The following is an 18716-nucleotide window of genomic DNA, read 5'->3' as shown; positions in this document are numbered from 1 at the left end:
ACCGCTACACTCACATGTACGTATATACACGCACACACACCACCGCTACACTCACATGTACGTATATATATACACACACCACCGCTACACTAACATGTACGTATATATATACACACACACCACCGCTACACTCACTTGTACGTATATATATATACACACACACACCACCGCTACACTCACATGCGCATATATATATATATACACACACCACCGCTACACTCACATGTACGTATATATACACACACACCACTGCTACACTCACATGTACGTATATATATACACACACACCACCGCTACACTCACATGTACGTATATATACACACACACACCACCGCTACACTCACATGTACGTATATATATACACACACCACCGCTACACTCACATGTACGTATTTATATATACACACACACACCACCGCTACACTCACATGTACGTATATATATACACACACCACCGCTACACTCACATGTACGTATATATATATACACACACACCACCGCTACACTCACATGTACGTATATATATACACACACCACCGCTACACTCACATGTACGTATATATATACACACACCACCGCTACACTCACATGTATGTATATATATATATATACACACACACACACCACCGCTACACTCACATGTACGTATATATATACACACATCACCGCTACACTCACATGTACGTATATATATACACACACACCACCGCTACACTCACATGTACGTATATACACGCACACACACCACCGCTACACTCACATGTACGTATATATATACACACACCACCGCTACACTAACATGTACGTATATATATACACACACACCACCGCTACACTCACTTGTACGTATATATATATACACACACACACCACCGCTACACTCACATGCGCATATATATATATATACACACACCACCGATACACTCACATGTACGTATATATACACACACACCACTGCTACACTCACATGTACGTATATATATACACACACACCACCGCTACACTCACATGTACGTATATATACACACACACACCACCGCTACACTCACATGTACGTATATATATACACACACCACCGCTACACTCACATGTACGTATTTATATATACACACACACACCACCGCTACACTCACATGTACGTATATATATACACACACCACCGCTACACTCACATGTACGTATATATATATACACACACACCACCGCTACACTCACATGTACGTATATATATACACACACCACCGCTACACTCACATGTACGTATATATATACACACACCACCGCTACACTCACATGTATGTATATATATATATATACACACACACACACCACCGCTACACTCACATGTACGTATATATATACACACACCACCGCTACACTCACATGTACGTATATATATACACACACACCACCGCTACACTCACATGTACGTATATATATACACACACACCACCGCTACACTCACATGTACGTATATATATATACACACACACACCACCGCTACACTCACATGTACATATATATATACACACACACACCACCGCTACACTCACATGTACGTATATATATACACACACACCACCGCTACACTCACATGTACGTATATATATATATACACACACACACCACCGCTACACTCACATGTACGTATATACACACACACACCACCGCTACACTCACATGTACGTATATACACACACACACACCACCGCTACACTCACATGTACGTATATATATATACACACACACACCACCGCTACACTCACATGTACATATATATATACACACACACACCACCGCTACACTCACATGTACGTATATATATATACACACACCACCGCTACACTCACATGTACGTATATATATATACATACACACACACACCACCGCTACACTCACATGTGCGTATATATACACACACACCACCGCTACACTCACATGTACGTATATACACATACACACACCACCGCTACACTCACATGTACATATATATATACACACACACCACCGCTACACTCACATGTGCGTATATATATACACACACCACCGCTACACTCACATATACATATATATATACACACACACCACCGCTACACTCACATGTACGTATATATATATATACACACACACACACCACCGCTACACTCACATGTACGTATATATATATACACACACACCACCGCTACACTTACATGTACGTATATATACACACACACCAACGATACACTCACATGTACGTATATATATATACACACACCACCTCTACACTCACATGTACGTATATATATACACACACACACCACCGCTACACTCACATGTACGTATATATATATATACACACACACCACCGCTACACTCACATGTACGTATATATACACACACACCACTGCTACACTCACATGTACGTATATATATACACACACACCACCGCTACACTCACATGTACGTATATATACACACACACACCACCGCTACACTCACATGTACGTATATATATACACACACCACCGCTACACTCACATGTACGTATATATATATACACACACACACCACCGCTACACTCACATGTACGTGTATATATATATACACACACCACCGCTACACTCACATGTACGTATATATACACACACACCACCGCTACACTCACATGTACGTATATATATATACACACACACCTCCGCTACACTCACATGTAGGTATATATACACACATACACACCACCGCTACACTCACATGTACGTATATATATACACACACCACCGCTACACTCACATGTACGTATATATATATACACACACCACCGCTACACTCACATGTACGTATATATATATACACACACACACCACCGCTACACTCACATGTACATATATATACACACACACACCACCGCTACACTCACATGTACGTATATATATATACACACACCACCGCTACACTCACATGTACTTATATATATATACATACACACACACACCACCGCTACACTCACATGTGCGTATATATACACACACACCACCGCTACACTCACATGTACGTATATACACATACACACACCACCGCTACACTCACATGTACATATATATATACACACACACCACCGCTACACTCACATGTGCGTATATATATACACACACCACCGCTACACTCACATGTACATATATATATACACACACACCACCGCTACACTCACATGTACGTATATATATATATACACACACACACCACCGCTACACTCACATGTACGTATATATATATACACACACACCACCGCTACACTTACATGTACGTATATATACACACACACCAACGATACACTCACATGTACGTGTATATATATATACACACACCACCTCTACACTCACATGTACGTATATATATACACACACACACCACCGCTACACTCACATGTACGTATATATATATACACACACACCACCGCTACACTCACATGTACGTATATATACACACACACCACTGCTACACTCACATGTACGTATATATATACACACACACCACCGCTACACTCACATGTACGTATATATACACACACACACCACCGCTACACTCACATGTACGTATATATATACACACACCACCGCTACACTCACATGTACGTATATATATATACACACACACACCACCGCTACACTCACATGTACGTGTATATATATACACACACCACCGCTACACTCACATGTACGTATATATACACACACACCACGCTACACTCACATGTACGTATATATATATACACACACACCTCCGCTACACTCACATGTAGGTATATATACACACATACACACCACCGCTACACTCACATGTACGTATATATATACACACACCACCGCTACACTCACATGTACGTATATATATATACACACACCACCGCTACACTCACATGTACGTATATATATATACACACACACACCACCGCTACACTCACATGTACGTATATATATACACACACACACCACCGCTACACTCACATGTACGTATATATATACACACACCACCGCTACACTCACATGTACGTATATATATATATACACACACCACCGCTACACTCACATGTACGTATATATATACACACACCACCGCTACACTCACATGTACGTATATATATACACACACCACTGCTACACTCACATGTACGTATATATATATATATACACACACACACCACCGCTACACTCACATGTACGTATATATATACACACACCACCGCTACACTCACATGTACGTATATATATACACACACACCACCGCTACACTCACATGTACGTATATATATACACACACACACCACCGCTACACTCACATGTACGTATATATATATACACACACACACCACCGCTACACTCACAGGTACGTATATACACACACACACACACCACCGCTACACTCACAGGTACGTATATACACACACACACACACCACCGCTACACTCACATGTACGTATATACACACACACACACCACCGCTACACTCACATGTACGTATATATATATACACACACACACCACCGCTACACTCACGTGTACATATATATATACACACACACACCACCGCTACACTCACATGTACGTATATATATATACACACACCACCGCTACACTCACATGTACGTATATATATATACATACACACACACACCACCGCTACACTCACATGTGCGTATATATACACACACACCACCGCTACACTCACATGTACGTATATACACATACACACACCACCGCTACACTCACATGTACATATATATATACACACACACCACCGCTACACTCACATGTGCGTATATATATACACACACCACCGCTACACTCACATGTACATATATATATACACACACACCACCGCTACACTCACATGTACGTATATATATATATACACACACACACCACCGCTACACTCACATGTACGTATATATATATACACACACACCACCGCTACACTCACATGTACGTATATATACACACACACCAACGATACACTCACATGTACGTATATATATATACACACAGCACTGCTACACTCACATGTACGTATATATATACACACACCACCTCTACACTCACATGTACGTATATATATACACACACACACCACCGCTACACTCACATGTACGTATATATATACACACACACCACCGCTACACTCACATGTACGTATATATACACACACACACCACTGCTACACTCACATGTACGTATATATATACACACACACCACCGCTACACTCACATGTACGTATATATACACACACACACCACCGCTACACTCACATGTACGTATATATATACACACACCACCGCTACACTCACATGTACGTATATATATATACACACACACACCACCGCTACACTCACATGTACGTGTATATATATACAGACACCACCGCTACACTCACATGTACGTATATATACACACACACCACCGCTACACTCACATGTACGTATATATATATACACACACACCTCCGCTACACTCACATGTAGGTATATATACACACATACACACCACCGCTACACTCACATGTACGTATATATATACACACACCACCGCTACACTCACATGTACGTATATATATATACACACACACACCACCGCTACACTCACATGTACGTATATATATACACACACCACCGCTACACTCACATGTACGTATATATATATACACACACACACACCACCGCTACACTCACATGTACGTATATATATACACACACCACCGCTACACTCACATGTACGTATATATATACACACACCACCGCTACACTCACATGTACGTATATATATACACACACACACCACCGCTACACTCACATGTACGTATATATATACACACACCACCGCTACACTCACATGTACGTATATATATACACACACACCACCGCTACACTCACTTGTACGTATATACACACACCACCGCTACACTCACATGTACGTATATATATACACACACACCACCGCTACACTCACATGTACGTATATATATATACACACACCACCGCTACACTCACATGTACGTATATATACACACACACACACCACCGCTACACTCACATGTACGTATATATATATATACACACACCACCGCTACACTCACATGTACGTATATATATACACACACCACCGCTACACTCACATGTACGTATATATATATACACACACACCTCCGCTACACTCACATGTACGTATATATACACACACACACACCACCGCTACACTCACATGTACGTATATATATATACACACACCACCGCTACACTCACATGTACGTATATATATACACACACCACCGCTACACTCACATGTACGTATATATATATATACACACACACCTCCGCTACACTCACATGTACGTATATATATACACACACACACCACCGCTACACTCACATGTACGTATATATATACACACACACCACCGCTACACTCACATGTACGTATATATATACACACACCACCGCTACACTCACATGTACGTATATATATACACACACCACCGCTACACTCACATGTATGTATATATATACACACACACACCACCGCTACACTCACATGTACGTATATATACACACACACCACCGCTACACTCACATGTACGTATATATATATACACACACCACCGCTACACTCACATGTACGTATATATATATACACACACACCACTGCTACACTCACATGTACGTATATATATATACACACACCACCGCTACACTCACATGTACGTATATATATACACACACACCACCGCTACACTCGCATGTACGTATATATATATACACACACCACCGCTACACTCACATGTACGTATATATATACACACACACCACCGCTACACTCGCATGTACGTATATATATATACACACACCACTGCTACACTCACATGTACGTATATATATACACACACACCACCGCTACACTCGCATGTACGTATATATATATACACACCACCGCTACACTCACATGTACATATATATATACACACATCACCGCTACACTCACATGTACGTATATATATACACACACCACCGCTACACTCACATGTACGTATATATATATATATACACACACACACCACCGCTACACTCACATGTACGTATATATATATATATATACACACACCACCGCTACACTCACATGTACGTATATATACACACACACCACCGCTACACTCACATGTACGTATATATATATACACACACACCACTGCTACACTCACATGTACGTATATATATACACACACACCACTGCTACACTCACATGTACGTATATATATACACACACACCACCGCTACACTCACATGTACGTATATATATACACACACACCACCGCTACACTCGCATGTACGTATATATATACACACACACCACCGCTACACTCACATGTACGTATATATATATACACACACCACCGCTACACTCACATGTACGTATATATATACACACACACCACCGCTACACTCGCATGTACGTATATATATATACACACACCACTGCTACACTCACATGTACGTATATATATACACACACACCACCGCTACACTCGCATGTACGTATATATATATACACACCACCGCTACACTCACATGTACATATATATATACACACATCACCGCTACACTCACATGTACGTATATATATACACACACCACCGCTACACTCACATGTACGTATATATATATATATACACACACACACCACCGCTACACTCACATGTACGTATATATATATATATATATACACACACCACCGCTACACTCACATGTACGTATATATACACACACACCACCGCTACACTCACATGTACGTATATATATATACACACACACCACTGCTACACTCACATGTATGTATATACAGACACACACAATCACATCTCCAGTAAACGGCTCTGCAGAGTTTTATAGTTTAAAAAAAAAAAACCAAGAAAGTTGTGAGGATAGAAATAAATGTAGGTCCTAGTGCTAATACACAGGTCATATATACATGTGATCCCTCAGTATAATCCGCACCTCATTCATCTCTCTCTTCTCCATCTAGAACCAAAGAAGCCGAGCTCTGGCGCCCTCCTGGTGGTCATCGCTGCGGTGGTCGCTGTTCTTGTTGCTGCTGCTGCAGCCATTGGTGGATTCCTCCTCTATAAGAGTAAGTGTCAGTAATGCAGCGGACGAGGCAGGCGGCACCGTATAGTCTGATGCTGGATGATGCGTCTGGCGTAGGACCCGGCTGCTCTGTCTCGCTGCACTTTGCCCTTTGTTTGGCTTTGTTTACACTAGAAAACTGAATTATGTTTTACTCAAAGCCACGCCCCTTTTGTATTGGTGATAAAAATGCATGAAAACCTCCAAAACCCTCTATAAATGTGGTGCAGTGGTACTGGCACCGATCATGGGTGTTAACCCTGTAAATGCCTCCAGAAAAGCCACCGGAGGCGTCTCTATCCTGGCGCCGCCATCTTGGATACGATCACCACCCCCTGTGATGTCATACATTTCCCTGCTGCCTACACTTCTAGAAATGAAGATAAACAGGTTCAAAGCAGCCAAACACAGGGTAAAGATTCAGGGGCTGTACAAGAAAGCATCACGTGACCGCGGCCTAAGGATGATGTCACACGGGGGGGGGGGGGGGTTTGGATCGTTTTAGAGCATGTGTTTTCAGTACGTTTAAAGCGTTTTGTAACGTGTGGCATCACCCTAAGGCCAGTGACAAGTGGTGTGTTTTGCATCCTTAAAGAGGACCTGTCACCCTCAAAAACAGCACTAGGATCTGTGCACTAGAAACGCTCTCAAAGCGGTCCGGCGTATACATGAGGGGGCGGGATTAGGGGCACATGATGCACGGCAGTCACCGCTGGCCTATGGAGTGAGCGGGGCGCCTCTACTGCGTCTGTAGAGGCGCAGGGTTTTTTCGCTCATTTCTCGCTCTCCACCTTCAAAAATCCATAACTTTTTTATTTTTACGGCTACAGACCTGTGTGCGGCTTATTTTGTGCGTAACAATATTTACTTTCCTGTAATGTTATTTATTATTCCCTGCCGTGTACTTTGAAGCCGGAAAAAATTCCAAATGTGGAAAAAGTGGAAAAAAAAAAACCTTCTTTTGGGCTCAGTTTTTACGACTTTCACTCTGCGCTCCAGATAACACCTCAGCTTTATTCTGTGGTTCGGTGCGATCGCGGTGACACCAGATTTATCGGTTTTATTGCGTTTTAATACATTTTCAAAAATGAAACGAATGTGTACGAAAAAGAAAAAAAATGTTGCCATCTTCTGACGCTGATAACTTTTTCAGACTTTGCACGGAGCTGGGGGAGGGGTCAAATGAGCCGACCTTTTTATTGTTACCATACTGAGGTCTGTGCCACATTTTGATCACTTTTTATTTCATTTTTTATGTGATGTAAAAAGGTGAAAAAGTCAAATTTCGGACATTTGGGCGCCATTTCCCGCCTCGTAGGTCACCGCCGTCCGTAACCGTTTTTAAATTTTGATTGGGCATTTTCGCACGCGCTGATACCTGATGTGTCTGTGATTTTTACTGTTTATTATGTTTTATATCCGTTCTAGGAAAAGGGGGGGATTTGAATTTGTAATATTTTATAAAAATTTTTTACTTTTTAAACTTTTTTTTTTTTCTTCACTATTTCTTAGTCCTACCATATACTGCAATACTCCTGTATAATACTCCTGTATAATACTCCTGTATAATACTCCTGTATAATACTCCTGTATAATACTCCTGTATTGCAATATATGGCATTTTTGCAGGCCACTGGCTCATTGTAACAAATCTGCAGAAGCCTCGGGTCAAATGAAGACCTGAGGCTACCATGGCAACTGATCACTGCCCCCCGATGACGTTTGGGGGAGCAACGATCGGAATAAAGATGGCGGCGCCCACGCGCTGCTGTCTTTTAAATGCCGCCGGCGACTTTGCCGGGGGCAGCGGAAAGGTTAATAGCTGCGATCGATGCAAGCACCAATCGCGGTTATTAGCGGTGGGGGTTTGCTGCAATATGTAACAACCCCCACCCTTGTATGAAGACTCAGCCCGTGACCCCTCTTCATACAGTCCCTGTACCTTTGCGCCTTTGAGCTACGGCGCAGAGCCTTAAGGGGTTAAAAAAACGCATTGTATTTGCATATTGGCTTTTTCAACGGGTTTTAGGTTAAAGTGTCTTAACTTGGCGTTTTCTCCCCCGCAGTTTTTGAGGTTCGTTTTCACTGCGTTCAGAAACACGTGTTTACATGTACAAAACCGCCGGGAGAAGAGACGCAGCTGCCTGCAATTACCGCACATGGTTAGGCCGGCAGGACACGTGGCGTTTTGGACCCGTTTTTGGCCCGTTTTTAAGCAGTCCCTTTAAAAAAATGCATGCGTTTTTGACAGGTTTTACCAATTATCTTAATTAAAACCGGACAAAAACGCATGTGTTTTTTAACAGACTGCTTAAAAACTGGTTCAAAACGCTACGTGTGCCACTACTCTAAGGGTGATGCCACACATGCCGTTTTTAGGCCGTTTTTGGGCATCCGTTTTTTTAATAACCGCATGTGTTTTTGTCCGTTTTTAATTGCGCAAATTCGGAATACCGGACAAAAACGGCCTAAAAACACCACCCTAACTCAGCAATGGCTTCTGTCTCTCCCTCCCCCTCAGCATCTCCCATCATTACACTCGGCTTCTTGTTTCTAATTCCGTGTCTTCTTATTTCAGAGAGGAACAGCGGCTACACGGCGGCCGGCAGTGAGTATTGTGTGTGTGACCGGGATGTATAGAATGTACATAGGAGAAGGATCTGTATATATATAACAGCCCCCGAACCCGCTGAAAACCCCTTTAACGACTGATACAATTTTTACAATGACTTGTATTTACAGAACTCAATAGATAATCACTTAGTTACATTCCGGGGCTGTTTTTCTTTTAGCATAATAGTTTTTTTTTGTTGCCTATTACTCACATACAATGAATGAATCTCATCATAGCACGACAGTAAAAGATAAATAAAATTATGTTCAAACTCCCCCCCCCCCCCCCAATGATTTACAGTATTTATCAATGTATATTCTCGGGTTGTGGTGACATCAGCATCAGGACATTACAGAACGTCGCTGCTGTGTATTATTTTATTAGTAATAATTTGATGAGACTTATTACATTTGTATACTTTTCGCTCATATGGAGAGAAATCCCCGTCCCCTGAGCAGCTTTTATATCTGCTTTATACTTGATGAGGGAAAGAAACTTTAAAAACAAAAGATTTGCAAAGAACTGAGGCCTCATGCACAGGATGATTCACCCATGCAAAGCACACGGCCGGGTGCAGGGGGAAGTGCTCGCCACCCCTCCCCTCTCCATAGGGAGCAGAGCGGCCACCCAGCTCGGTCACAGTGCAGGGAGACCGTGTGCACCTACCTGTGACGAGGAGTAATAGACCTCTGAGCTATGGAATCTGTTTGGCCACATCTCGCCCCCCGATACCATCCTGTGCATGACGCCCGACAGCTATTCAACCTTCTATTTCCATATCAAATGTGACAAATATTGACATTTTGCATTTCACAGCTTTGGACCCCTCCAATAATCCACCCAAAGCCTAATGGATGGTGAGTTGGGATTACGCCTGCCGCAAGGGTTTTGTTATGATTAGGGGGGGGTTATGAGGTTTATGGATGTTTATATAGTTCTTTCTCTACCTCTTAGGGTCTGAGGCTTCCAGCAATGGTGACCTCTGATCTCAGGGATATACAGTAGATACAGGCAGTCCTCGACTTAAAGGAAATCTAATACCAGGCTGAAGGATTGTAAACCAAGCACAATTACATACGCTGGTGTGCGCCCCCTCTGGCAGGATCTGCTCTTCTTTTAAGCTTACGACCTTGTCTTTACATAAAGAAAAAAATGTCTAAAATTATTCCAATTCACCTGTACTCAGTTAACAGCTACGGAGCCCCTCAGGCTCATTAGCATAATTAACACTTTTTGTAAAAATAAGGGCATAAGAAGCTAAAGAAGAGCGGATCCTGCTAGAGAGGGTGCACCAGGATGTCAGTGCTTGGTTTACAATCCTTGTAGATTTCAATTAAAATCCATCACAATCCGTCCTGATAACCCGGGACATCACTCATAGATCCGGGCCCCGGGACTGGGGGATCTTCTTATATCTCATATCCATGGCCTCCTGCCTTCTAACATCAACTTTTAAAATTATGCTTAAAAGCCTGGGGGGCTACCCTAGCCCCCTCTGTGATCTGGCTTTCCAGACTGTTACACTGTATTATTTATTTTTTGCATTTTGCAGAGCCGCAGCTTTGTAATGTGTGTTGTATATTCCTGTTATCAGACATCACTAGGAGATGATTGTCCCCGTGTAATGATCTCACGTGAAGGTTTTGTACTTTCTCTCATTACAGATCGGAGCGGAGTCTCCTGGAGCCGCCGTCTGCAGAGAATCTCCCTCCCGTCTGTCACTTCTCCTCTCATTGTCTGTTATATTCTCTGCTTTGCTTTCTGGAACAATTTGCGCTGATGATGGTGTAATTTTTGGAATATACTTTATTAGAGACAAATTATTCTCTGTACTATTTGTTCTCTCCCCTACATTTATCACCGTGTCTATATATAATTTCCCGATCCTCCATTCTGCCCAACAGCAGGTTCTGACCCGCTATGTGACCACAGTGAGAACCCGCCCTACAGGGCTGAATTATCTAGTGAAATATTCTCTGGGTGTGTAAGGAGTTAGACTTTAGCCTCCTCTCCTCATCTATTTGCTGTGTATGGACTTCAGAACCGCTTCACGTCTCACTGCAGCAGCAGAAGAGGAGGAGGTGATAGGACAGAGAAAAAACTGACCTTATAAAGTATATTACAAGATTTACTATTATCACCTGCAATATTCTTCTCTAAAATAATAAAGAAGCTTCAAATATTTAGTTACAATTTAACATTTCGGGTGCATTTGGTGTGTGGCAGGTTTTATCTATTACAGGCGCAGATTGTACGACATTAGTGATGATTTGTTACAGATTTAAGGCAATTACAATGAGGTTTGGGGGTCGCAGCTTTACTTTAATCTCTTACATTGGGATAAGTTATTATTTCTATGATTCATGTTTATCACAATTCTCATCGCTTCATATTTTCGGTAACGATTTAAGTTTAATCTTTCTGTAGTTCAAGTTTTTTGTTCTAATTTTCAATTTTAGTATTTTTACAACTTCAGAGCGCAGGAGACATCACAGGACAGACAGAAGCGGCAGATAATGTATATAAATAACAGGGAATGTATATATATATGTTACACAGGGAATAATCACAGGATTGCACTTCATCCCTCCCCCATATAAGATACAGATGAGGAGCGCCCCCTGGTGTCCGCTGTGTGTCATATCATCCAGGGGTGAAGAGGACGAGTGCTGGTCGGGTTATAGCGATGTCTGGAGAGAGGATTCATAGTAATGAGGATTTCTGTGATGAGGGGTCACGAGGGGTCACAGGGCAGTAGATTTGGTCAGAGAGGATGTGGGATATTATAAGATGTATATGGTTAGGTGATCACTGTCATATATCCGGATTGTGCGTCTCCCGTGGGGGAAGGAGCTCCGGTCGCACGCGACGGCAGAAGTTTAGTGATAGAAAGTGATCAGCGGTGAAGAGCGGATGAAAACTACTGACCTGAACATAGAAGGCGGCCGCAGAGCATCGCGCCGTTATCATTGACACCCAAATGTTTTCTGTCCCAACTGTACATCAGTAACTCTATATAGGGTCAGAAGCCGTTATACCCCGTGCAGTACAGTGACCGCCCGCGATCCTGTGCATCCAGTATAGTGACCGCACGCGATCCTGTGCATCCAGTATAGTGACCGCCCGCGATCCTGTGCATCCAGTATAGTGACCGCACGCGATCCAGTGCATCCAGTGTGATGTCGTCTGCAGTAAGAAGGAAATTGTAATGAGAAATGTAAGATGAAATCACATGGAAATTATGTGCGTTTAAGGGTGCGGCCACACGTACCGCCACGTTTACAAGCGCAATGTGAGCGCCGCAAAGGCATTCAGGCCGCAGCACGCCGACACCACGGTAGCCCCGCGCATGTAACCACAGCGCTAGCGGCAGGTGTGACCGCACCCTAATGATTGGCTACACCAGGAAATGATCATATATAGAAAACGTAAGCGCTTCTGTTACCTGAAACGCATCGATCTTATGGGATTCCCTGATCCTTCTTATGATTCTGTTCAATAAAATACTTTTACACCAATCTCATCACGGCCTCTTCTTGTTACTTTTATGCTCAGTTCACATGAGAAACACCAAGGATTCAGGACATGATAATCACAGACCGGCTTAGGTCACGGCTCCAGCAGAATACAGGACCAGCCAAAGGGTCATCACCAGGAGTGCAGGTCACATACAGGCAAAGTCACTCAAATCAAACCTCAGTATAAAAGACACCAAAGTGGACCCGATGCTCAGGCACCTTCCTGGGGAAACTGCCTATGGACCGGCTCCAGCTACCAACCATAATGGGCTCATTTATGGGGCAATAGAGCAAAATTACAAGCGTTACCCCAATAACTTATGGGTTTTATTGTTTAAATATATAAAAACTTTTTTCTGATTTCATTTACATGGATAATTACCTAATACTGAGGGGTAACTTGCTGGAGGGTTATACTAAAGTCTATAAATAAGACCTGAAAATGCAGAGATTTAGCGTTATGCAGGATCTTACTCGTGTCTTTAGTGTCTTGGCAGCTCTAAGACGTCTTTTGCACATGTTTATTTTGGTGCATCTTACATCACACTTGACTGTAACTGCTCTTAACCTGTTAGGTGCCAGGGTCAAACAGTGGGTGCCACCCATATTTGAATGTCGGTCGCCGCCACCCCTGTGACATAGCTGACCGGTAACTGTGGGGATCAATGCTGGCACCGATCACAGCAGTTAACCTGTTAGGTTCCATGGTCCAACAGCATTGCTTGTGGGCGCCGCCATATTTAAATAATGTGCAATGAGCGTGTTAAAGGCTCCCATAGCTGTAATTTGGCAATATATTTATGGTCTAATACATAAACAGTTTATCTACAATATACTGTAATACAGTTATAGTTATACAGAAGGTTAAAAAAATGTAGTTTTAAAAAATATGAAAAAAATAAATTCGAAATCCCCTGTTTCACGAGAACACAAAAATAAAATAACAATAACAAAATGTCTGCTCTATTATAAAAAATATCGTATATACTCAAGTATAAGCAAAAAATATGCTAAAAATTGCCTTTATACTTGGGCAGGGGCAGGCTATATTGGGGTAATGCTGGCTGACTACATATAGAGGGCTGGCTATATACAGGGGCATGGACTGCTGGCTATATCCTGAGGTCAGGGGCTGGCAGGCTATATCCTGAGGTCAGGGGCTGGCAGGCTATATCCTGAGGTCAGGGGCTGGCAGGCTATATCCTGAGGTCAGGGGCTGGCTAGCTATTTACTGAGGTCAGGGGCTGGCTGGCTATATACTGAGGTCAGGGGCTGGATGGCTATATAATGAGGTCAGGGTATGGCTGGCCATATACGGAGGTCAGGGGCTGGCTGGCCATATACTGAGGTCAGGGGATGGCCGGCCATATACTGAGGTCAGGGGCTGGCTGGCCATATCCTGAGGTCAGGGGTTGGATGGCCATATACTGAGGTCAGGGGTTGGATGGCTATATACTGAAGTCAGGGGCTGGCTGGCTATATACTGAGGTCAGGGGCTGGATGGCTATATACTGATGTCAGAGGCTGGCTGGCTATATACTGAGGTCAGGGGCTGGCTATATCCTTAGGTCAGGGGCTGGATGGCTATATACTGAGGTCAGGGGCTGGATGGCTATATCCTGAGGTCAGGGGCTGGATGGCTATATACTGAGGTCAGGGGCTGGCTATATCCTTAGGTCAGGGGCTGGATGGCTATATACTGAGGTCAGGGGCTGGATGGCTATATACTGAGGTCAGGGGCTGGATGGCTATATACTGAGGTCAGGGGCTGGATGGCTATATACTGAAGTCAGAGGCTGGCTATATACTGAGGTCAAGGGCTGGATGGCTATATACTGAGGTCAGGGGCTGGATGGCTATATACTGAGGTCAGGGGCTGGATGGCTATATACTGAAGTCAGAGGCTGGCTATATACTGAGGTCAGGGGCTGGATGGCTTTATACTGAGGTCAGGGGCTGGATGGCTATATACTGAGGTCAGGGGCTGGATGGCTATATACTGAGGTCAGGGGCTGGATGGCTATATACTGAAGTCAGAGGCTGGCTATATACTGAGGTCAGGGGCTGGATGGCTATATTCTAGATGGAGGCTGTGACCAATGCATTTCCCGCCCTAGGCTTATACTTGAGTCTATAGATTTTCCCAGTTTTTGTGGTAAAATTTGGGGCCCGAGTATATATGGTATCCCCACCCCCTCCCCTGGGATGAACTCTGGTAACGCCCCTATTTCACCACCTTGCCTCCAATAAAAACATCAGCTCATACTGCAACCAGCAATACATCACACAGCTCAGTGCACTGAAGTATTAAAAAAACTTACATGTGTCAGAATATGGGATCTAAGGCGGGTTTTTTTAATGCAAGGTTTTAAAAAATTTTTAAAAGGTATTTACAAATAATCAAAATACACTGCTCAAAAAAATAAAGGGAAAACATCGTAGATCTGAATGAAATATTCTCATTTGATACTTTATTCTGTAGTTGGATGAGCGGACAACAAAATCACAAAAATAAAGTCAATGGAAATTAGATTTATTAACCAATGAAGGCCTGAATTTGAAATCGCCTACAAAATATTCCCACCCAGGTCAACATCTGCAAAGAGTTTGTATGTTCTCTCGGTGTTTGCGTAGGTTTCCTCTGGGTCCTCCGGTTTCCTCCCACACTCCAAAAACATACTGGTCGGTTGATTAGATTGTGAGCCCCATGGGAACAGGGACTGATCTGGCAGCTTTGTGCAGCGCTGCGTAAACTGTAGGCGCTATATAAATAAGGGAATTATTATAAAAAAAGAATTAAAGTGCAAAAACACACTACAGGCTCATCAAACTTTGATTAAATGTCCATAAAACAAGACAAAATGAGCCTCAGTACTGTGTGTGGCCTCCATGTGCCTGTATGACCCCCCTACATCGCCTCGGCATGCTCCTGATGAGGCTTAGTATTGTGTGTGGCCTCCATGTGCCTGTATGTCCCCCTACATCGCCTCGGCATGCTCCTGATGAGGCTCAGTATTGTGTGTGGCCTCCACATACCTGTATGACCTCCCTACATCGCCTCGGCATGCTCATGATGGGGCTCAGTATTGTGTGTGGCCTCCACGTGCCTGTATGACCTCCCTACATCACCTCGGCATGCTCCTGATGAGGCTTATTATTGTGTGTGGCCTCCACATACCTGTATGACCTCCCTACATCGCTTCGGCATGCTCCTGATGGGGATCAGTATTGTGTGTGGCCTCCACATACCAGTATGACCTCCCTACATCGCCTCGGCATGCTCCTGATGGGGCTCAGTAGTGTATGTGGCCTCCACGTGCCTGTATGACCTCCCTACATCACCTCGGCATGCTCCTGATGAGGCTTAGTATTGTGTGTGGCCTCCACATACCTGTATGACCTCCCTACAACACCTCGGCATGCTCCTGATGGGGATCAGTATTGTGTGTGGCCTCCACATACCTGTATGACCTCCCTACATCGCCTCGGCATGCTCCTGATGGGGCTCAGTATTGTGTGTGGCCTCCACGTGCCTGTATGACCTCCCTACAACGTCTAGGCATGCTCCTGATGAGGCTCAGTATTGTGTGTGACCTCCATGTGCCTATATGACCTCCCTACATCACCTCAGCATGCTCCTGATGAGGCTCAGTATTGTGTGTGGCCTCCACATACCTGTATGACCTCCCTACATCGCCTCGGCATGCTCCTGATGGGGCTCAGTAGTGTATGTGGCCTCCACGTGCCTATATGACCTCCCTACATCGCCTCAGCATGCTCCTGATGAGGCTCAGTATTGTGTGTGGCCTCCACATACCTGTATGACCTCCCTACATCGCCTCGGCATGCTCCTGATGGGAATCAGTATATGACTTCCCTACATCGCCTCGGCATGCTCCTAATGGGGATCAGTATTGTGTGTGGCCTCCACGTGCCTGTATGACCTCCCTACAACGTCTAGGCATGCTCCTGATGAGGCTCAGTATTGTGTGTGGCCTCTACATACCTGTATGACCTCCCTACATCACCTCGGCATGCTCCTGATGGGGATCAGTATTGTGTGTGGCCTCCACGTGCCTGTATGACCCCTCCCTACATCGCCTCGGCATGCTCCTGATGAGGCTCAGTATTGTGTGCGGCCTCCATGTGCCTGTATGACCACCCTACAACACCACGGCATGCTCCTGATGAGGCTCAGTATTGTGCGTGGCCTCCACGTGCCTCCCTACTACACCTGGGCATGCTCCTGATGAGGCTCAGGAGTGTGTGTGGCCTCCACATGCCTGTATGACCTCCCTACAACACTTCGGCATTCTCCTGATGGGGATCAGTATTGTGTGTGGCCTCCATGTGCCTGTATGACCTCCCTACATCGCCTCGGCATGCTCCTGATGGGGATCAGTATTGTGTGTGGCCTCCACATACCAGTATGAC

At 43.7% G+C, this 18716-nt stretch overlaps 1 protein-coding gene and 1 long non-coding RNA gene across 2 annotated transcripts in view; both read left to right on the top strand.

Annotated features, from left to right (window-relative positions):
* Nucleotides 1–8203, top strand: part of LOC140077466 (BOLA class I histocompatibility antigen, alpha chain BL3-7-like) — a gene marked incomplete at its 5' end in the record, with an annotated part of 66663 nt that extends 58460 nt beyond the window's left edge. Inside the window, one exon of the mRNA XM_072124690.1 lies at nucleotides 8050–8203. Within this exon, the coding sequence (XP_071980791.1) occupies nucleotides 8050–8168 (119 nt within the window). The remainder of the gene's footprint in view (nucleotides 1–8049) is intronic.
* Nucleotides 8204–10671: 2468 nt separating this feature from the next.
* Nucleotides 10672–14287, top strand: LOC140076650 (uncharacterized). The gene is made up of 3 exons (XR_011849631.1): nucleotides 10672–10758; nucleotides 11581–11621; nucleotides 12429–14287. It is a non-coding gene; the product is annotated as an uncharacterized lncRNA (long non-coding RNA).
* Nucleotides 14288–18716: the final 4429 nt, after the last annotated feature.

This window comes from Engystomops pustulosus, chromosome 9 (genome assembly GCF_040894005.1).
Source record: "Engystomops pustulosus chromosome 9, aEngPut4.maternal, whole genome shotgun sequence".
NCBI lineage: Eukaryota > Metazoa > Chordata > Amphibia > Anura > Leptodactylidae > Engystomops > Engystomops pustulosus.
The sequence above is the reverse complement of the archived record's forward strand: the minus strand, read 5'-3'. Positions and strand labels throughout refer to the sequence as shown.